The sequence below is a fragment of the Protopterus annectens genome, chromosome 6.part0 (genome assembly GCF_019279795.1).
Source record: "Protopterus annectens isolate FY-2018-M chromosome 6.part0, PAN1.0, whole genome shotgun sequence".
In the NCBI taxonomy this organism is placed as follows: Eukaryota; Metazoa; Chordata; order Ceratodontiformes; family Protopteridae; genus Protopterus; species Protopterus annectens.
The window spans coordinates 672,658,322-672,681,882 of NC_056737.1; the positions used below are offsets into that span (position 1 = coordinate 672,658,322).

At 38.0% G+C, this 23,561-nt stretch overlaps 1 protein-coding gene across 1 annotated transcript in view; it reads left to right on the forward strand.

The window, feature by feature from the left end:
* Nucleotides 1–23,561, forward strand: part of CEP170B (centrosomal protein 170B) — a 1,277,870-nt gene that overhangs the window by 1,045,977 nt on the left and 208,332 nt on the right. Inside the window, exon 14 of the mRNA XM_044074358.1 lies at nt 1,385–1,544. Coding sequence (XP_043930293.1) covers nt 1,385–1,544 — 160 coding nt within the window. The remainder of the gene's footprint in view (nt 1–1,384; nt 1,545–23,561) is intronic.

The following is a 23,561-nucleotide window of genomic DNA, read 5'->3' on the forward strand; positions in this document are numbered from 1 at the left end:
CTCTTTTAACATAGCGAGACAGTGTTTTAAAAGAGACTTATATTAATGGAAAAAGTCCGGGCGACTGGACCTTTTTCCATTAGTATAAGTCGATTTACAACGTGCAGACTGGCCAATCAGCGTGCACGTTTTGGAATATTAATGGGGGGGTCATGGTATAGTTGTGTTTTTATCCCTGCAAATAATTTCCCTAATGTTTATGTTAGTGTTTCAGGTTAATCTTAACTTGGGTGGTAAGCTAACGACTGTATTTCATACAATATTCTAGTAGAGAGTAACAGTGAATTAGAATTGTCCTGTCCAGCCAGGTGAGAACAGGCCTCACCCATCCTTCTTGATTCTTTAACATGAATATAGTCATCCTTTAATAATTCAGGCCAATTCTTTTACATTTTGTGCAACTTTAATGTCCAACTCATTTGGTTCTTTTATGTAAGCCGTGTAAGTGGAGTGAAATTATAAAGCCCCAGCTTTGTTTTCTCCTGACTTCTCTTATTAACAGAATCCTGAGAGAACTCCAAATGTATCTTCAAAACTATAGGTGTAGAAGTTCCATTAGACTTAATAGAGTCCTCTGAAGCAACACTGTTACTCTCTCACACACTTTATTCCTACCTATTTGCTATATTTATGTGTGTATGTAGTTATTTATTTGTAGGACACTTACCCATTCTGTCATATCTGCCTTTCTGAATTCTGTAAGCATGAATTTTGACTGTTTTGGAGTTTCTAACATTTCTTCACACCATCTGCATGACAGTTTGCTAAAACATTTTAAAGGAAGTGTTTCTTTTTATCGAAGTCTGACCAATTACATTCAAGAACTCCCACTTTTGACTGTCTGGACAATGTAGTAAAGTTGATCTTGAACCACACCATTTGGTGATCTGTTTTGCAGGGATGGCAGCCTCCTTCTTAAACTGATATTCTCTCTCTTGTTCATTTTCACATTTAAGTATACCAGGGCTATAAGTGTTATTTTTGGAGTAAATTGCATTTCCAACGCTTGTGATCTGCTATTAGACATGGCTGCAGCCAGGGTACTATTTTTGGTTCAGACAGTGGACTGATCTATATGTTTTCTACTTAAAAGACTTTTTGTTTTTGTTTTTCTCAGTTTGGGTTTTGTTAAGTAAATGTGCTCATTTGGCCACGTGAAATTAATTTAATTACACTTTGAGGCATTACTAACTGTATGTTATATGGGAGCTTTTCTGTGAACTTTGAAAACTATAGGGAATTATATTCCACCATATGTATGTTTTCCAGAATTACTTTGTAAATAGGTCTTAACAAATCTGTTTTTTTTCCCTTTAGCAAAGCTGTACAGTTTGAATTCAGATATCCTTTGTTGAAATTAAACTTTCTACATTTTGTCCTATAGATTAAGCCAAAATCTTGTGAAGGATGTGGCAAGCCTTGCCAGAGAGATCAGTGACGTTGCTGGAGATGGAGATTCCCAAAGTTCCTCAGGCACTGGGCCAAGTACGTCAACAAGCTCTGTACCCAACACTCCTGCTTCAACAATTTCTGCAAGAGAAGAGGTAGGATTTTACTAAGGTTCCAATAATGTGTGCCGCAATTGTAACAAGTATGTTTTGATTTAATGTCCTTTAGTGGAAAACACAGAGAGTAACGTATATTAGTGTATTGGGACTTGCAGTTCAATGCATTTCTAAATTTATGGATGCCATTCAAGGACAAAACAACATTTTGTAACATATACTGGCAAAGACAGAAGAAAGGAGTGAAATCTGAGACTTTATGACTACAGACAGATGTAGTGTCTAATCATCTTCTTCATTCAGGAAAGGCATAGCTTTCAAACTCAGAAAGCTGTGCTTGGTACATAAGGCTTCCAGTTTAAAGAGATAGTTGCATTCATTGCTTAGAGTACAGCACCTGAGAACCAGTAAGTACAAAGGATCGCATATAATTTGTCCTTTTTAGAGCTGTAATTTTCTCTTATGAATACCAGTTGTTTTTATGTCTGCTTACTTTGTTTTCTGCCACACTTCCATGAGAATGTATGAAATTTAAAAAATAAATAAATTCAGACTTCATTTCAGTCTTTGCATTTACACCTGCAGCGCCTTGTTTAATATAGTCGTATCTAAGGTTGCTGCACTTTGAAGAAAATGGGATTTCTTTTGCAGTGACCTCATTCACAGAAACTGCTTTGTGGACTATATATTCTTTTCAGTAGTCACTGTTACAGCCTGTGTATGCTGCCAGTAATTTGTGTTTTGTCTGTTATTCTCCTTTTTCATATTTCATTCATTTATTTGATTTTGTTTGTGTTGCCTGTGCAGAACAAACCCCATTTACATAGGGTAACACAACAGATCCCATTTACATAGGATAACCAAAAATATCCCATTTACACAGGGTACTTAGGGAGAGTGTAAGAAGCACAAAAGTTAATTAAAATAGACATAATCAATGTAGTTAAAATCACAATCATAATCACAGATATTCCATCAATTGGTAGTACGGCAGTAGCGTTGTTACCTCACAGCAAGAGGTTCTCCCGTTCGATTCTCGGCTGGGCTTGGGAGTGCCTTCTGTGTGGAGTCTGCATGTCCTCCCCGCGGTTGGGTAGCGTTCGAAAGACATGCGTGTGTAAATGGGAGTGCCTTCGTTGAAGGTTGGGCATCGAGCTGACACCTTGGGGTTTCGTAATAATCTACTGCCAGTCATTAGCGGACCTGAGTTCAGCTCTGGCGACCCCTTACCGGGAAAAGCCAAAAGACAAACAGCAACATTCCATCAATCATCTTACTAAACAGACAAACAAATCTGTAAACTAGAGAAGCAATTACTATAGTAATGAAGAAAATTACATAATTGAAGGCAATAGTTTTGATTCAAAGAACATGAGATGAGAAGAGAAACGAATACTAACCTACTTTAATATAGTTGAATATGTTGGACAACAGAGGCTAATGCAAAAGGTGACTAGACAATTAAAAACACATTTTGTAGTGCTAATAGCAGCAGCAATGTGTCCATCGACCTTCCTCTTATTGAAAACAAACACAAACACACACTAAAAATTAATCCTTCCCAGCAATAGGTATTTGTATACTAATGTGTAGTATGACATGATGAACAGCCAGAGGGGTGGAAAGCTGGCAATGCGTCCTGAAAAAAACAAAAAGACAGACCTGGCATGAATGACTTCACTTAACTGCATATATATCAGTGAGCATTTCCTGAAAGTAAAACGTTTGAAACTGTAATTGACTAAGTGTGTATTCCTTAGTGATTTATCAAGAAATCAAAAATTTTATGAGGGACGAATGAAAAATTAGGAATGTTCTGTAAAGGGAATATATTGCAACCCACTTCTAACTGCTCTTTAAACCTCAAACAGAACAATAAAGCACTCCAGCTTACTTCACAGAAGCAGACATTACTCCTGCACGCAGTTGCAGTCAACACCATACCTCTTGACTTCTTTGCTGAAGAATTCTGGACAAAGTCAGAAGTGTTGGGTTTAAAGGCCAAAAATCAGAGCCAATTTTTAAGTGTTACTCTATTCACTTAAAAGAGTAATCGAAAAAAACAGATTTTAGCTCGACGTGTTTTGCGAACAGTAAGAAGTATGAAATTTTGATGTCTGTCTTTAATGACTTGAATCCTCAGTCTTTTTTTATTCATGTTAACTATTTGTTAACTAGGTAGCCCCACAGTCGAAGTATCCCTTTCAGAGCTGATTTGAGAGCACTGTTGATTAAATGACTTGCTAATACTTACACAGTTGGCAAATGGATGTAGAAGGAATCAAACATGACACCCTCCACTACCGGAAGCAATTCATTAACAGCTCATATCCTCTTCACTAATTGTCTTTACCAGAAACATTTTAAAAAAATGTATGAACGACAAGGTAAAATATGAGGCAAAGGCAGGGATATTCTGCAAATAAGACAGTTGAGAAATATAAGTGCAGTCCTCCTCCCAACTGCCCCCTCAATCTCAAGCAGTAGAATAAAGCACTCCATCTTACTTCACAGATGCACACACCACTCCTGTAAACAGTGGCAGTTAACAGGCCTACCACTATGCTCAAAAATTCTGGACAAAGTTAAAAATAATAGGGGAACAAAGGCCCAAAATCAAGTGCAATTTTTAAATATTACACCAATGCACTTAAAATGATAATAAGACAACAGGTTTTGCATCAATGGGCATTTTCTAAACAACAAATGGTACGAAAGTCTAATGTCTAACATTGCTGGCTGGCATCTTCAGTATTTTTTTTCAGTGTTAACTGTTAGTTAAATGAGTAATCCCACATAACAAAGTATCCCTTTACAGGGACCAGGAACACTGTTACGTGAGTTGCTGATAGGCACACAGGAGACAAATGGAGATGGAAGAAGTCAAACCCTGTACCTATGACTACAGGAAGCAATAATTTAATAGCTCACAGCCTTAATCCTCTGCGCTAACTGCCTTTACTAGGAAAAATCAAACATTTTATGAGAGCAGGACAAAAATATGAGTCAAAATCAGGGCTATTCTGCAAAATTCTGGATAGGTGAGAGTTATGTCAACCCAAAATTTGTGAAATTAAGTGTAAAACATTCTTTCATTATTGACTAACTGCAGTTCTCTGTGGTTTCCCATAAAATCAATAATTTTACGAGGAACAGGGAAAAATATGAGACAAGTCAGGAATGTTCTGCAAAGTCAATCACAATTATGAATTTCAACCCATTAGAACCCCGCAGTGTCTTGTTAACCTCTACACAGTCAAACTTACTTCATACAGGCACTCATCACCTTCAAACAAGTGACTCTCACACTAGCATTACACATGTAAAAACACAGGAAAACACACATGCAGTCACTTTTGATTTTTTTCTTCTCTGACAATTTTCACAAGCATGTATCAGTCCTGCAAAGAAATGACTCGTACACAAGCATTACATGCATGTATGCTTTTCCGTCTGCTTCACACAAGCACAAATCACCCTGCAGACTAATGACTTATACACAAATATTACATGCATACAGACACAGGAAAATCTACACAGTAACTCTGATATTTTTTCTAATTACAACACACACACACACTCGCACACGCACGTACATTCACACTGTATGTACTTACCACCTAGAATGGTAAGTCCTCCTCCTTCAGCTTCTTATTTAAATGAATCTTGCTGTTCCACTTTATTTCCTGAATGCACACATACTTGTACTGACTCAGTTAGGTGGAAGGTCCCAAATTCACTTTTAAAATGACAAAATATAGTTACTTCACAGCAGGCTCAATAGAATATTAATTTTAGATTTATTTTACTGAAGGATTTCTCTGGTTCTGTCCAGACAGTGGAAACCATTAGATGGGTAGCTTTGGTGCCTCTTCTGCCAGGCAACAAAGTTCTCACAAGCTACTCCCTTAACCCATAACCCCTTGCACCAAATCTTGTTACCATCATAGAAGCCACAATGACGTCTCCAGACAGCTTGAGATATTAGAGGGCAGTCTTCTACTTTCCTCAAATAAGTGGTTTTGTTTAGTGAGTTGCTTCCTAACAATCATAACATTAACAGTATTGTGAAAATCTCTGAGCTATTTAGTACTTTTCTGACTCTTTCCAGTTTCTTTCCTATCTGTTCGTCCTCATACCTTTCCTAGTCCTCATCAGTCTTAACCTGCTCTTAAATGATAATTTTATTTATCCTTTGTTGACCAGATTAGCCCCACTAAGCTTGTGGCCTCTTTTCAGGGGGAGACCTGAAATGGTATTGCTACTGCTAGGAGAAATTTGGTCAGGGCCTCGGGGAACTTCCTCCTACTGTTTTCAGTAAGAGCTGTGGGATTTTTAACATCCACAAGAGCTACCACCAGCTGAAGCAGATGGGAACCTTTGTTTAACATTTCATCCGACAACACGCAATCAGGAGTTCAGTAGCCCCTAATGCTGCACTGCAATGTCAGCAATTTGTTCTTCTGGAGTGGTACAGCAACAAAGGCAAGTGTGCTACCTGTCACACCTCCAACACTTTCCTTATTCAGTCAGCATAGCAGCCACTTCTTCTATGAGGACTCTTTCCTTCCAGCTAGCAGGGCTGCAGTTAGAGACTAAAAAAATAAATCTTTCTGTTTGGTCCGGTTATAACTGTTTAGGTGTTACTGTTGATTGTTTGGTCCAATTGTTCATTTTTTTGTGTTTTTCTACTGGTGTATAGGTTGATTATGGATAAGGAACCTAAACAACGGTTCAAAAAGCATTAAGAAAAATGCAAACAGAGGATCCCTCCACAGAACCCTTATGACCTGTGTGCCATGTGTCTGGGTGTAACTCATCTAGACAGCAATTGCATAGCTTAGAAAAAATTCAGTGCCATAACCCTTTTGGATGGGAGGAGCAAACTAGTCCTAAAAAGGGCTACTTCATCCTGAAGTATCTAGTGTGGATGCCTCTCCCTCACAGGATTCTAATAAGACTTCTAAGGCTGTCTGGCCAGAAAAACGTAAAGAAAAGGACAAAGGAATCAGATCACCTGGTGTTAAAGAAGCTGACTCCTAAGGTATGCAGGACTTCTTCCCCTTCTCCCAGACCAGGACCATCCACTACATTCACCTTGGCCATATAATTTTCTGCTCCTCAGCAGGAGTCATCTGGAACAACCAACTCAGTGCCAAAGAGAAGGACAGACATTTCTCTTTGAAGCAGCTGCTCTCCAGAGCTGTGTTGTCAAGACCTGTTTCCATCTCTGCATTTCACTCCTACAGATCCATTCGGAGCCGCACACCTTTGCAGGTTCATAGGTGTATATTAGGCTAACAACCACTAGGGCCTTTATATAATATGCATAGTTGTGAAATACAAATGTGTCCCACAAGTTAGTTGTTTTAGACGTTTATATAGAGGGTGATTGTTTGTTACAGCATGATTTACTGATGGCCTCTGTCCCTTAGAAATGCAGGCATGAGGCTGGGGTGAATTTTTGATTTCCCATCCAGTGGTCCAACTTATGATTAAATAGATTTAGTGAGGAATTTTGTTTCATATGGATGGAGAGCCTATTCCAGAGAAAGAAAATTCTCTGGGATACACATCTGCCTCTAACATATCCTACTTATGTTTCAAGCAAAATGTAGATCTTTAGATCTAACAGTTATGATGCTGTTTGTTTACAGATATGCTAAAGGTTCCTCAGAGTGGAGTCCAGGAATGCCTTGTATGCCAGGCATCAATCAGCACTCAGTATTCTGCAGAAGACTGAGATAGGGCTTTGGGACGATCTGCTTAGGACATTGTGTTTACGCCCTATATTCTTTTTCTAAGGAACCTTTGCAGGCATTCCAGTTGCTACATGCGTGTGGTCAGATACACACCAAAGGGGGCATTATATTCAATGATAGGTCTGTTAAGGGACATGTATTGTTGTACATTGACTTTCCTGTATCGAGATGCCATGCACTTACTTATAAGCTGAGCAACATAGAATGGACTTCCTTACTACCTTGGATACATGTTTGTTGAAGGCCAGGTTACTGTGTACATGTGTTCCCAGATCCCTGACTAATGGATCAACTCTTAGGGATCTTTTATTGATGATGTAGTTTCCTGGATGGCTGACTTCCCAAAAGGTACCATAATGCATTTCTTGGCGATGAGTTTTAAGCTGTGGTTTTGGCATCAGATGTTTGTCTGTGGCAGACCTTCTTGTAAGATGTCAGTGTCTTGGGGGGATTCTATGGTTGCTCCCAGTTGCAGTCATAGGTTCACAGAAGTTACCAGGCCAATGGCCTTAGAGCCCTTACAAACCTAGCCATATTTATTCTGAGTTGCCACAATTGTCAGTGGTTAGGTGAGTGAAGTTCACAGAGGTAAGGGTCTGTGGTATTTAATACTGACTTCCTGTGTCCAGAAGGGACATGTGTGCCACTCCAGGTGTGAATTTGCGGTCACCCATCCATTGATCTAACTTGCGTTGGAGAGGTTCAGGGAGGGGCTCTGTTTCATGTGAATCGGAAGCTTGTTCCAGAGAAGTGGCAGTCTTTAGGAGATGTATCTATCTCTCCAACATGACCTGTTCATATAAGAGGCTAGGTTGAGGTCCCTGGAGTGAGTGACCCTCCTGCAGTTTAATTTACAAATGTGTAGCATTTCCATCAGGGCCAGGTGAGAGACTACTCTGTAAGCCAGGGACAGATCACCCCTTAGCAACATGTAGAAGGCTGAGTACAGTGACAGAGCTTTCAGTCTTTTTGTGTAAGACTTATTTTGTGTACCCTGTAATTTCTTGGTGAGAAACCTCTGTGGTCTTCAGCTGTTGCAGGTGTCTGCTGAGGTACATGCAAAAGGGAACATTATACTCAATTACTGGTCTGATGAAGGCCAGTATAATGGAATTACAACATCCTTAGATTTAGATCTGATGCCTTTACTTAGAAGATGTGCCACATAGAATGATTTCCTTACTGTTGTGGATTCATGGTGGTCAAAGTTCATATTGCTGACCCGTGAGTAAGTTGTTGGGCCTGTGGCAAGTGACTGCAGAAAGTCCAGGTATACAGTATGCTTTTCCTGTTTCATGGTGGGGGACCTATAGCTAGCTATAATGTGCTAGGGGATTTGGCTATAGTTAATTGGACATGGAGTAGCCCAAGACAGTCATACTGTTTAACCAGTATGGAGGTGTACTTATCCTTAATGACGATGGATACACCTCCTCCTTTGGTTCTTTCATGTTCAGTTTGTGGTCTGAATGTATGGAAGGCATTATAGCCCATCTACCATTGCAGGTATTTCAGGACTCATTGAAGACCACAGATGAAGAATCCACTTAAAATACCAGTTTATTGCACCTCTAGCGCTTCGGCAACCACCTTCAAGGAGTATAAAACATCATATAACTTACACAGTTTATATACCCTAATACATCTAACAATTACACAAGTAGCCTAAACCAATCAATAAACATTAAAAAATACGTAATACTACTTTCTCATCAGATAAGAAGCCTCCAGTTACATTCCACATTCAGACCCTGAGGAAATAAAGTGTCATATTTCAAAATAAAAATACTTTCTTTATATAGCAACTTCTTTTTATACAAATCATCAGAAAATACAACCTTCATAATATGTTCTAAGATAGTGGCTTGTAACCCATTTGGATTAGAATTGTGAACCAGCATAAAATGTTTGGCAACATGGCTATCTTTTTTATTATTGATAATATTCCTGACATGCTCCTGCAGTCTAGTTTTAAACTTCCTTTTACTTTCTCCTATATATACAAGGTTACACGGACATTTCAACGCATAAATAATGCCTTCAGTATTACAGCTATATATATTTTTGACGTCAAATACATGGCTATTTATATACTTAAAAGTTGGAACAATATAATGACATACATTGCAATGACCACAGGGTGAAGTTCCTAGTTTCGGCATGGTCCTATATTGCAATGTCTCAGTGGGGTAAATTCCTACCTCTACGAAATGAGATGCCTGGAAACCTAGACAATAATTTTTTTAGGTCCATTGATCTAAACAAAAAATTCCAGTAGTGTTTAACAATATCTATGAAAACATCACTGAAAACACTATATGTAGAGACAAAATAAACTAGTCTTTTCTCTTGATTTCTAACATCTAACTTATACCCCTTACTTCCATACTTATAAGTACCAACTTTGTTGTTCATTAATAACCTTATCTATAGCTGTTTGAATACTAGCTTCACTATAGCAACTCAATCTAAACATCTCACTAGTCACACTAATTTCTTTAAAGAAGTCCATGTCAGTATTACATAGCCGTCTAAGTCTCATACAGTCCCCATAGGGCAAGGAGACCAAAGTATGAACTGGATGACAGCTAGTCCCCATCAAATACTGATTAATATCACAAATTTTCTATGCACAGACGTACGTAAGATATTGCTGTCCTCCAAAATCAGATGTATGTCTAAAAAAGTTATATCTTTACCCACCTGTATGCCATCAAAGGAAAGTCCAAATCTATTATGTTGCATAACTTCTATAAACTGACCAACATAAGATATCCCACCTTTACAAATAAAAACAAGATAATCTATAAAACGAAAATAACCAACTACATCATTTTTAAAAAAAATCTATATGATATAACCATTCTAACTCATACAAACCCATCATCAAGTTGGCATACATGAAGGCAAAAGATGCCCCCATGGCAGTGCCCTTGATTTGTCTGTATATTTGTTCATTAAACATAAAAAATATATTATTCAAACAAAATTCCAATATTTCAATAATATAATACGTTACTGGACTATCACCCATAAAACATTTTACTGCTTCTAGTCCAAACTGACACTGTATGTTAGTATACAAACTAACAACATCTACACTTATAAAAAACATATCTGCACTCCATTGTATTTTAGATAATTTTTCCAAAAAAATCAGAACTATCCCTAATATAACTAGGTAACTTTATTACATAAGGGAATAAATATTCATGCAAAAATGTCCCAATATTAGATAAAAAATATTTTTGAGCAGATACAATAGGCCTGGGTCAACCCTACTTTTATGAATTTTTGGAAGACAGTAAAATAAAGCCAACTCACTGCTATCAGTATTAAACTTTTTATCTTTGTCATTTTGTGAAAAATATTTTAACCTCACTCCCTTAGATATAAGGGTGTCAAAGTCATTCATAGCCTTAATATATTAATTTGTATTGCTCTTAACATAGGTATTGGTATCATCCAGATGAGTCATACACATTTTATAATATTGAGCAACATTCATCACCACTACCTTACCACCTTTATCAGATGGTTTAATAATAAGATGCTCATTCTTCGCTAATGCCTGTAGTTCCTTCACCTTTATCAGATGGTTTAATAATAAGATGTTCATTATTCGCTAATACCTGTAGTTCCTTCACCTTTATCAGATGGTTTAATAATAAGATGCTCATTCTTCGCTAATGCTTGTAGTTCCTTCACCTTTATCAGATGGTTTAATAATAAGATGTTCATTATTCGCTAATGCCTGTAGTTCCTTCACCTTTATCAGATGGTTTAATAATAAGATGTTCATTATTCGCTAATGCCTGTAGTTCCTTCCATTCCTTTTTATTCAAATTATACACCAACTTATGCTTATACTGCATAAAATCACAAAAAAAGCATTTTCTACAGCAAAATTCAACATTTGAGAAAAACATTTTTTATGTTCATGTTGGTATGGAGGAATAAAGTCACTTTTGCTCATTATTTTATCAGTTTTTAACAAACTATAGGCATTGTAGTCACTTGCACAATCAAAGCATTCCTCAGGGTCAGATACACAAGAATAAAAACTGTTCTCTAAACTATCAGATTCTAACCCAACTATCAGATTCTAACCCACTACCATCACCTTCTTTATACTGGTTATTGGCAAAAAAATATATTAAATGTATCTTCCTGCACAGTCTAGAAATATTACACTTTAATTCGTGTAACCGAGGCAGCACTGTGGGTATATATTTAAGACCATAATTCAAAACATTCATCTGATCTACAGATAAAGACACACCAGAAATGTTATGAACAATAGAAATTTTCTTACACTCAGATGCAGCAGCTGCATGGATTGTTTCACCCACATCTTTGTAATAAACAAAAGACACAGAACTGTCAAGAATATCTTGCACAACATTATTTACAGTCACACTAATACCATTTGCTTCTCTTGTTATCATTGAAGCTGTGTCCTTCTCGATTGTTAAAGTTCCCAGACTGAAATCTTCCTCTCTTCCGCTCACTTTGCTCTCTCTGCTCTTCCTGAAATTGCTGGTTCCTTCTCCGAAAATCTGAGGTTAATCTAGATGGATTTTGAGCTGCTGGTAACACTGGAAAATGCTCTCCTTCACATCCACCATTGGAGGAAACACCCGAAACATCTGATGCAAAAGATACACTCGTAGAAAGAGCTGGTAATTTCTTAAAGGGACCAGAGCCTTTATTACGATGAAAATGTGTTGGTTTTGGCCATAAAAAGGCACGATTACTTTGATGGTCTTTTAGATCTCTTTTCAGTTTTGTGCATTTCCGATCAATGAGTTCTTTTTCATATTTATCTAAACCAATATTTACATCTGCTAAAAACTTGTCAAAATGCATAGATGTAAGTCTTTTAGATAAGTCATTATAGGCAGCTTTAATGTCTTCCTTAAGCTTGTTTTGTTTCACATGATCTGTAATAGAATGGAAATCCATTCAAAGTACAACGATGAGGTGCCAATAACCATTTCTTAGAAAATTGCACATCCCTTTCATCAGACATATCAAAAGGAGTAGAGGGACTTTTAAAGGCTCTTAGTCCCCTAGGTGTAATATCTAAGTCAACATATCTTTGCAAGCTTAACAGATTAAAGTATGCAGCAGTTTCTTTATGCAGTAACTGTTCCAACTTACTCATTAAAGCACTCGATTCACCAGAAGGACTGGAAGAAGGGCCGAATTGTCCCACAGAGGCAAATGGATCATTCACTCCGGAATTTCTTGCTTGTTCAAGCCTTTCAAAAAAATGTGAAGTAGAGGAAACACCCACTGAAGCAGAAGTATTGACAACGTTGGAACCAGCCATACCTGCAGCATTCTGATGCATTACAAAACTGTCCATAGTTTTTTGACTACCTTCCAGTGTGTCATCCCGTAAGAGCCTAGGCATCCCAAACGAAGATTCATTTGCCATAGAAACAGACCAAACACTGCACAAACCAAAAAGAAAAGATGAACTGAAGACCACAGATGAAGAATCCACTTAAAACGCCAGTTTATTGCACCTCTAGCACTTTGGCAACTGCCTTCAAGGAGTATAAAACATCACATAACTTACACAGTTTATATACCCTAATACATCTAACAATTAAACAAGCAGCCTAAACCAATTGATCAATAAACATTAAAAAATACTTAATACTACTTTCTCATCGGATAAGAAGCCTCTAATTACATTCCACATTCAGACCCTGAGGAAATAAAGTGTCATATTTCAAAATAAAAATACTTTCTTTATATAACAACTTCTTTTTATACAAATCATCAGAAAATGCACCCTTCATAATATGTTCTAAGATAGCGGCTTGTAACCCATTTGGATTAGAATTGTGAACCAGCATAAAATGTTTAGCACCAGGGATATCTTCTTTATTATTTATAATATTCCTGACATGCTCCTGCAGTCTAGTTTTAAACTTCCTTTTACTTTCTCCTATATTTACAAGGTTACACGGACATTTCAACGCATAAATAATACCTGATGATGTAGTTTCCTGGATGGCTGACTTCCCAAAAGGTACTATAATGCATTTCTTGGCGATAAGTTTTAAGCTGTGGTTTTGGCATCAGACATTTGTCTGTGGCAGACCTTCTTGTAAGATGTCAGTGTCTTGGGGGGATTCTATGGTTGCTCCCAGTTTGCAGTCATAGGTTCACAGAAGTTACCAGGCCAATGGCCTTAGAGCCCTTACTAACCTAGCCATATTTATTCTGAGTTGCCACAATTGTCAGTGGTTAGGTGAGTGAAGTTCACAGAGGTAAGGGTCTGTGGTATTTAATACTGACTTCCTGTGTCCAGAAGGGACATGTGTGCCACTCCAGGTGTGAATTTGCGGTCACCCATCCATTGATCTAACTTGCGTTGGAGAGGTTCAGGGATGGGCTCTGTTTCATGTGAATCGGAAGCTTGTTCCAGAGAAGTGGCAGTCTTTAGGAGATGTATCTATCTCTCCAACATGACCTGTTCATGTAAGAGGCTAGGTTAAGGTCTCTGGAGTGAGTGACCCTCCTGCAGTTTAATTTACAAATGTGTAGCATTTCCATCAGGGCCAGGTGCGAGACTACTCTGTAAGCCAGGGACAGATCACCCCTTATAAACATGTAGAAGGCTGAGTACAGTGACAGAGCTTTCAGTCTTTCTGTGTAAGACTTATTTTGTGTACCCTGTAATTTCTTGGTGAGAAACCTCTGTGGTCTTCAGCTGTTGCAGGTGTCTGCTGAGGTACATGCAAAAGGGAACATTATACTCAATTATTGGTCTGATGAAGTCCAGTATAATGGAATTATAACATCCTTAGATTTAGATCTGATGCCTTTACTTAGAAGATGTGCCACATAGAATGATTTCCTTACTGTTGTGGATTCACGGTGGTCACAGTTCATATTGCTGACCCGTGAGTAAGTTGTTGGGCCTGTGGCAAGTGACTGCAGTAAGTCCAGGTATACAGTATGATTTTCCTGTTTCATGGTGGTGGACCTATAACTAGCTATGATGTGCTAGGGGATTTGGCTATAGTTAATTGGACATGGAGTAGCCCAAGACAGTCATACTGTTTAACCAGTATGGAGGTGTACTTATCCTTAATGACGATGGATACACCTCCTCCTTTGGTTCTTTCATGTTCAGTTTGTGGTCTGAATGTATGGAAGGCATTATAGCCCATCTACCATTGCAGGCATTTCAGGACTCATTCCCTCACGATGCAGTCCCCATAATTTCAGAGAATGTGGTAGTAGTGCAGTATATAAACAAGCAATTCTTACCCATTGTGCAAAGAAAATAAGACTGTTTGAGAATAGCTTGTCTTGTTGCAGTTTGATTGAGGACAGGAATTGTCTGTTGACAAAAAGGTATCTCACATTATATTTCAAAAGTGGAGACAGTTATGTGGCAATCTCTTGGCTTTATCTTCCGATTCCCAATGCCAACATTTCCTCAACATCATTCTTCAACCAGGCAGCCAACAATAAACGCGTTTTCCCATAGTTTGCCCCCATGTCTGCTTTTTTCCTTCTGCCCATCTTGCAGATAGCTAGATTTCTTCAGAAGGCCAAGGAGAGGAGTGCACAAGTCATTGTTTTACCCCATTTCTGGCCTCTCAGATAGGGTTGCCCTTATTGGGGCCTCACCTCAAAAGAATACCCCCTCTTATTCCTCAGAGTCCTTTCTATGCTGACACACTAATTTGGCCAGGCTCATCTAGAAATTCACTCCTTACATCTACCCGCATGGTTTATCTACTTCCAGTGATGGTCAGGAACTAGCAGATGTTGACTTGATTACTGGGCACAAAAACCTTTTAACAAGAAAAAATTATCATGTCAAATGGAAGAAGTTCAGCTTTTGGACCCAGAAGTATATAACGTTGATCCTATATCAACCCCAATAGCCCCTCTATCCAATGCACTCACTTTCTTAACCATATTGTTCAACATAGGTGCATTTATTCCTCTATTGAAGTTAATTTATTGCCATTTCATCTTACCATGAGGAATTTCAGACATCGTCTTTTGTGTTCTTCATTAAAGGAGTATTCTACTGCAGCTCTCCTTGGTAAAACCAGCTCCCACTTGAGCTGTTGGACTTAAATTTTATAGTGGAAATGTTGACTAAGCTGCTGTTTGAACTAGCTGACTCCATACATATGGTAACAAAGGCTGTTTGTTTAACTTGTTCTTTTGGTGGCTGGAAGAAGAACCGACTGCTGTACCGGTAATCTGTTCCATGGTCAAGCCGAAAATGGCATCTGTTTCATGGGGAAGACAAGCAGCAATTGCCAATAAAACTACCAGTCCACAAAAGTAACTTTCTTTGACCAAAAAAAAAACACAGCAAAATGCACTTTACAACACTATGTCAGCCCCACAAAGGAAAATTAAACACAGTTTCTCCACAGAAAACAAAAGCTTTCAGTTAGTTTGTAAAACTTTTAAACTGACGCAGTAATCACAAGTAAAGAACATGATGCCAAGAACGGGATCTTTTAAAATTGTAATAATTTATCCCAAAGTGTTTTGAGGTCCTCTTCATGTAAACACCAGAGAGTACCATGCAAAAATAACAATAAGAGAATCGGAGGAGTTAAAGTCAGAAAATCATTTATTTGTCAGAACATAAGCAAAGCAGATAAGCACTGTGTTAAACATGTTCAAGTAGTGTTGCCTTTATATACTTAAAATGCATTTCATTTTATTACATTCACCAATGTGAACATTTGTGCAGCATTGTTACACGAGACTTATTAACTTCTCTATGGCTGGAACCTGGTGAGTTGAGTAAGTAATTGGATCTTAAGATATTCATACATATTCATGAAACCATATTATATGAACTAAGCTCAGTGTGTGTGTGATTGGTGCTCGTAAGGCTTGGCTGTGTCTGGTTGGGGGTACTGTTAATGTTAGAGATAGGTTAGCTCTGTGGAAGGTTAATGAAACGTTGGTGGAATGTTGTACCAGTGGGAGTTATTGTCCGTAGTATGAGTGTCCAGCCATGGGGGAAGAAGTATAAAGGGTGGAAACCAGTTATGTAGTTGGACAAATAGTCTTGCATATGCGAGTGGAAGGTCTGTGTGGACCGCAGGAAATGATTCGGTAGTGACAGGGTGAATTGCACAGGGAGTGGGAGTGGTTAGTACTCAGTAGTGGTAAGGGGCTGGGCACTGACTAATCACAGTGTAAAACATATGTGGGGGGTGTGGGAGGGTGGTCTTAAAGAACGGAGTGCTGCCTAGATAATGGTAACCAATCATGGTTAGCATGATAATAGTAGGGGCGGGTTGAATCCTTATGTGGAAAGGGCGTTACCATTTAGGATAATGTACCAATGGAGACCATTCACTTTGACCTGTTTACTTAATAAATTATGAGCAACTCTCGTGTTGCAACCTACTTGACCATGGTCCAGTTAGCCTGTTTGAACATAGTTACCTTATCTTTTATTCCTGCTGTGTGCCACTCATCATAGACATATGCTTAGGCTGAACTTTTTATTTTATCTATCATTTATGATATGTATATACTGTAGTTGCTTTGCTTTATTTGGTTTTCAAATATATATTAACTTGCTAAACATTCACTAGTAAGAATTTAATCCTGATTTGGTTAACCGTCTGAAAAAGTGACCAGCCTTTAACAGAAACTTGCTGCAATTTTGGTGCCAACAACCCCCCCCCCCCCCAGGTCACACACGCACCTGATACCCACCCCCACAATTTCTAACAAACGGTCATTGGCTGCCATATTTTTGGCGCCTGCATTTCTTCGTCCTTATTGGTACATTATCCTACATGGTAATGCCCTTTCCACATAAGGATTCGACCTGCCCCTACTTTTGTCATGCTAACCACGATTGGTTACCATTATCTAGGCGGCACTCCATTCATTAAGACCACCTTCCCACACCCCCCCTTACACACATTTTTCAATGTGATTAGTCAGCGCCCAGCCCCTTACCACTATTCACATGAGTACTAACAACTCCCACTCCCAGTGCAATTCAACCAGTCACTACCGAATAATTTCCCGCAGTCCACATAGGCTTCCCACTCGCATATGCAAGACTGTTTGTCCAACTACATGACTGGTTTCCACCCCTTATACTCCTTCCCCCACAATTGGACACTCATACTACGAACAATAACTCACATTTGTAGAGCTTTTAACCAATATTTCATTAACATTCCAGAGATCTAACCTATCTCTAATGTTAAGAGTACTCCCCAACCAGAAACAGCCAAGCCTTACAGGGCACCAATCACACACACACTGAGCTTAGCTCATATAATACGGCTTCATGAATATGTATGAATATCTTAAGGTCCAATTACTTACTCAGCTCACCAGGTTCCAGCCAATAAGAAATTAATAAGTCTCGTGTAACAATGCTGCACAAATGTTCACAGTGGCGAATGTAAAAGAATGAAATGCACTTTAAATATAAAAAGGCAACACTTGTTTAACACAGCACTTTTCTGCTTTGCTTAAGTTCTGACAAATAAATGATTTTCTAACTTTAACTTCTCCGATTCTCTTATTTTTTCATGGTACACTCTGGTGTTGACTTGAAGAGGGCCTCAAACACTTTGGGACAAATTATTACAATTTTAAATGATCATGTTCTTGGCATCATTTTCTTTGCTCATGATTACTGCTTCAGTTGTTCTGGCAAAATACTTAAGTAGCCTTACTTAATGTCTTGCATTCTACAAGTGGATGACGAAGGGTAGCTACAAGTTGCACATATTTAAACTGACAGAAAAAAATCAGTACTGCTTTTAAAAGTACGTTGGTCTCAAGACAGACCATTAAAAAAAACACTCCTAGGTTTAAAATAACTTTACCAAAAAGGGAAATAATAAAACATCAATAAATTTAAGAATTGGAAGGTTTTTCTCTAAAGTGAACTTATCTTCCCAGCAAAGGAAAACTTATGCAACTGTCGATCCTCAAAAGCCTTACAGGAGAGTATTTTTCATCAGTAGTAAAGCTTTGAATGGCTTTGCACCTAAACTTGTCTTTGAGTCAGCTCAGCTTGAGCTGCTCAACAGTTTGCCTGTGTGGAAGGTGCTCTGAAGCTTTTAGAAGCTGGCTGGCTGTTATACCCTTAGCAGGACAGAGCCCATATAGCTAAAGCTACTGCAGCAGTGATAATTCAAACATCTGCTGCTATGGTACGTTCGGTTTACACAACTGTACTTTCTTGTCTTGGAAAACAGCTTTGTTGGTAGCCATCATTTCTGCCAGAAGAATTCCTAAACTCCGTGTCATATCCTCACAATATCCATATAATGTTTTGCACCCAGACAGTGCCTTAACCAGTCTATAAATTTACTTCCCTGAGTATTCCAGTAAATGAGAATATTAGCTCCATTGTTTGACTGTTCACAGTTCACTTCTGTCTGTATTGAACAAAAGATTTCAGGAAGAATGATCAGCTATTTTTATGTTTTTCCTTAGCTAGGATACAGCAGAAGATATCCAAGATTACCTTGTGTAAGTAATTATGTAATTCCATTCTGCATTGTTACACATCTGAAGGTAATACCTTGACCACTCAACTGAAAGTGCCCTCAGTTAGAGCTCAGTCCAGGGTCTAGTGCTTTCTTATTTAACTTGCCCCTTAAAGACATTTCCAGCCACTGCTACTTGGTCTTTCTTCCATATGTTTGCCAAGCATCTCAGTCTGTGTAGTCTATCTAGAACTTGACCTTTTGGTCTCAAATTCTGCTGGCTTAGGCCACCCTACTTCAGCTGAGGACTCCATCCAATGGTTTCTAGTGTCCAGGCTGAACTAGAGAAATGCACAAGTTATGTACTTGTCAGAACTTTAGATTTATCTGGTCTCTTTCTAACACTAGAATAATCTGCCCAGGTTAACCCTCCTGAGTTGTACTTTTTTAAGGGACCTGTAGGGAAGCAATGTCCAGGCATCCTGTTTTAGATTTTAAATCCTAATTGTTTCTTCCGTTATTGGGAGGTAGACTAGTTAGTCTTTTATTTGATCTGTAGCTATCCCTGCAGTGCAAGGAATTATGGGTTAGAGGAGAAGCTTGAACTTTTGAGTAATTTATTGCCAGGAAGATCAGGTGCCAAGATGACCATTTCAATGGTTAATGTTTTCCTGTGTCTGGACAGAGACCTGATTAATGTTCTGAGAACAAAACTTAATTTCCTTCTTTTTCTGCTGTGGGAACTACAGTGCTTTGGTGGGCTGGATTGTGGCTTGTGGGCCACCTGTTGGACACCCATAGTCTAGGCTTAGTTTAGGACACTCCGTCAAGTTTCCACAGAGCATACACTTCAGCGAAACACTCTTCGTTCTACACTGAACTAGCACCAGGTTTTCCCTTTTGCCTTCAGACTTTATACATTTTTTCTTTATAGCTGAAGAATGGGTTCTCTACAGCATTCACTTTGAAGATTCTGTATACTTTTCTTGTGGCTTGAGATAATTTTGCATGCTTTATTCAAATATAGAGTTGTTGTACTATAAATCATCTGCAGCATCTGTACAATGTCAGATTTTTACCAAAGGCCTGATTCAGAAAGTAGGATTTGCATTTCAGCAACAAGAATCAAATATTCAGAAAGAGAACTGTGCATGAAACCCTCATGAATAATTAATTAGGTGATTCTCTGTGATACACCAGGTGTGTGACTCCACCCCTCCACTGCACATTTTAAGACTGTATCAATGGTGTTGCGAAGTTGAGCAACCAGGAATTGTTCACTGTATGGCTAACTGTCAGCAGATAAGTTACTTAAACTTGTTAGAAACATTATATTTACTTTATCTAGACATTCAACGCATGTCTTTCAAACGCCCACTCGACCGCGGGGAGGACATGCAGACTCCACACAGAAGGCAATTCCCAACCCAAGCCGAGAATCGAACGGGAGAACCTTTTGCTTTGAGGCAACAATGCTACCACTGCACCACCGTGGAATTGCCATGGGCGTGCCTTCGTTGAAGGTTGGGTGTCGGGCTGGCAACTCGACACAATAAAAACTAACTGCCAGTCATTAGCGGACCGGAGTTCCGCTGTGGCGACCCCTAACTGGGAAAAGCCAAAAGACAAACAACATTTGCTTTATCTAGACAACGGGGCTACAGCAACATGATGGTCATGTTGCATGTACTGCAAAAAAATGACTTGGTGCTCTGAATATCTTGGAGTATAGCTAAAAACAGAAGAAAGTCCACGTCCAACCTGGTCAACGAGTTTTATTGAAGCGCTTTTCGGCACAGTAAATAGCCTTCTTCAGAATATAGTATAATGGTAAACTTTACATGTTTTTAAACACAAAAAGGCGCCAAATTTAATCAGCATTACATAATTAAGCAGTTAAGAATAAGACTTCTTTTAACTGTTTTTAAAGGTACAGCTTTAACACACTGGAGAATGATGCACTCTGCAAAACTAGTGAAAGAGTTGTATAAATACATACAAACACAGGCTTAAGCTATTTATATAACAATTTCAAAATTTATGAGAAAATAACTGAGTGTCCAACTGGTTATTATACTTGTGGGCCACAAGAATCTGAACAAAGAATTTGGTGTAAACACTGCAAAAAAGGGAAGCATTAAAAGAAATGTTATCAAAATTAAATTATGAAATACCTATAAATACTTATGAACTACTAACATTAATTCACATAAAAAAGACGAATAAAAAGCAAAGGATGATGAATGAAAATAAAAAATCATAAAGATGAAAAATAATAATCAATAAAGTATATCTAATGATGCAAAAATAGCTCTAAAATACCTTGATAGTTTATTAGATGATAAACAACTACTTATTTATTACCTAACATTTATTGTGTTAATCTAATTTTTAAACAAAATACTCGATTTATTGAAGGCGATTTGTAATTTACCTAACCAGGCTTCTCAATTTCAACAAAACCCCTATAGACAGAGCTTCATTTAAACCTGGGAAATTACTCGCATTTAATTTTATTTGCCACTTCAATTCCAATTCCAAGAGTTTCAGGGAGTAAGGGCCACCTCTAGGATTATTACCTAGTCTGTCAATGACCAAAAATTTAAACATGTGGTCGGGAAAAATTGAAATGTGCTTAGCTAATGCATTGTCTGCTTTCCTGTGGGAGATAGCGTAGATATGTTCATAAATTCTGTCCCTGAGCCTACGCTCAGTTTTACCCACATAGAAAGCAGGACAGTGCGAGCATTTAGCAACATATATAACCCCTTTCGAGTTACAATTAAATTTGTCACGTAATTTATAAGTTGTATTCTCAACCTTAAAGGAGGTATTTACAAGAACATGTTTACACATATTACAAGATTCACATTTGACCATCCCAGTGGGCTTCCTCAACATGTCAGGTTTGAATCTTAAAGAGTCCTTCAAATTTAGGCCACGTCTAAAGGTGACCTTAGGTCTATGTCCTATTTTGTTCATTAAAGAGGAATTGTTTTTGAACAAGTTCCAATTTTTGTTCAAAATATTGATACATGCTGAACTTGATTTAACATAAGTAGTGGAAAAGGAAATAGTCCAACTCACTTCACTATTGTGAGTGTTAAAAATTTCATTAGTATCGAAATTGATATTGTATATCTTGGAGTATAGCTACAAGGCTGCCCCTTGACATTTTAGCAGCCAAATTGAATATTTACTTTTCTTCCAAGGCTGAGTGAATCTTAGAATTAGAATATCAACTGTGTATGTGTGTGAGTGTGTGTGTGTGTGTGTGTGTGTGTGTGTGTGTGTGTGTGTGTGTGTGTGTGTGTGTGTGTGTGTGTGTGTGTATGGGTGGAGGTGATGGGTGGGGTTTGTGTAAAAAGTTATTTCATGTTATTCACTGTTTTGTCTTTTACAGTATATATAGCATCTACAATTGAATGTTTTCAATGTATTCCTATTTGGGCTCTTATCTCTTTGGCTGCCTTGTACTTGTTCTTTTAATTGTAGCAGCTGAGCTTCAGAATTTTTTATGGGAAGGCATTTAAACCATATGGAGTAAGGTTCTTTGGGTCATATATCTAAAACAAAGTGTTGCGTTTGTTTAACTTGTTATATCTCCTTTTAATTTAAAGTGAAAAAGTGGTGTTAGTAGAAGTAAAGTCAAACCATTTCATACAAGAATTGTAGAAAATGGAATTCCAAGATGGCTGCACATTGAGTACCAGTTTATTTCTAGCTCTCCCAGTATGAAAACAGAAACTTGGCAGAGAATGCCAGTAGACTTGTGTTTATGGGTAAATTTCAGTAACTGGCTGATAAATGCACTGCCTGAATGCCAGGAATAAAGAAATACAGAAGACCTGGAAAAAATCAGCTACAAAAAGTGAGGAAGAAACACTGACTGGAGAAAGTTCTGCAATTCAGCAAAAAGCAATGCAACCTTCAGACATGACTTCCAGTAACCTACAGGAAGATATGACAACTGCATACAGACCTAGTAAAATAAACAAAACTCTGATGGAGTATATCAACGCAAACAACAAAAGGCTGGAAAAATGGAAGAAGCTTTAAACAGATATTCACATGAGATGATAAAGCTGTAATAATCAGAGGTTGAAGTTTTTATTTTTATTTTTTATTTTACATTTGTTGACTGGGCTAGTCTAACTGGATATATGTCCATTTTCAGTAGAGGCCTGGGGAGAAAAGCTCCTGCAAGTTACAAAGACAAGTATACAATATAACAGTAGACAAGTTTACAGAAAAATCGTTAGATACAATAAAAAAATGACATGAAATAAAAACACTTAGTAACAATTTTAGTAAGGGATACTCATAAAAAAGAAGTAAGACTTTTTTTTTTTTTTTTTTGTTATGAGGTTAGAAGATAGGGAAAGAGCAATAGTTATCAGATGAAAGTAGAAGTTCACTTTTATCAGGGAAGTATGCACTATAGTAGCATGAGCAATAGGAACCAACTTTAGTTATGAAATTTTTGTATATTGGGTATAATCAGTCAGGGTTGGAGCAGGGACAAAGCCAATGATTCTTTAGATATTCTTTAAGATGCTTTTTGAATAGATGTGTGGAGGCAAGTGAAGACAGTTCAGTTGGAAGTTGATTCCAGCTTTTACCTACTGTGTTGGAAAAGAGTGAGTCCCCTGCTTTGTTGTTTGATTTGACATTAGAAACTAGAGGTTTGCTTGCTGAGCGATGTGTAGGGAGATTTTTGTAGGGGGAGATTAGATTAGTGAGGATTGGTGTATTATTGGGGTGATAGAGGATTTTTTGGGTTATCACAAGTTGCTGATAGAGTAGCTTATTAT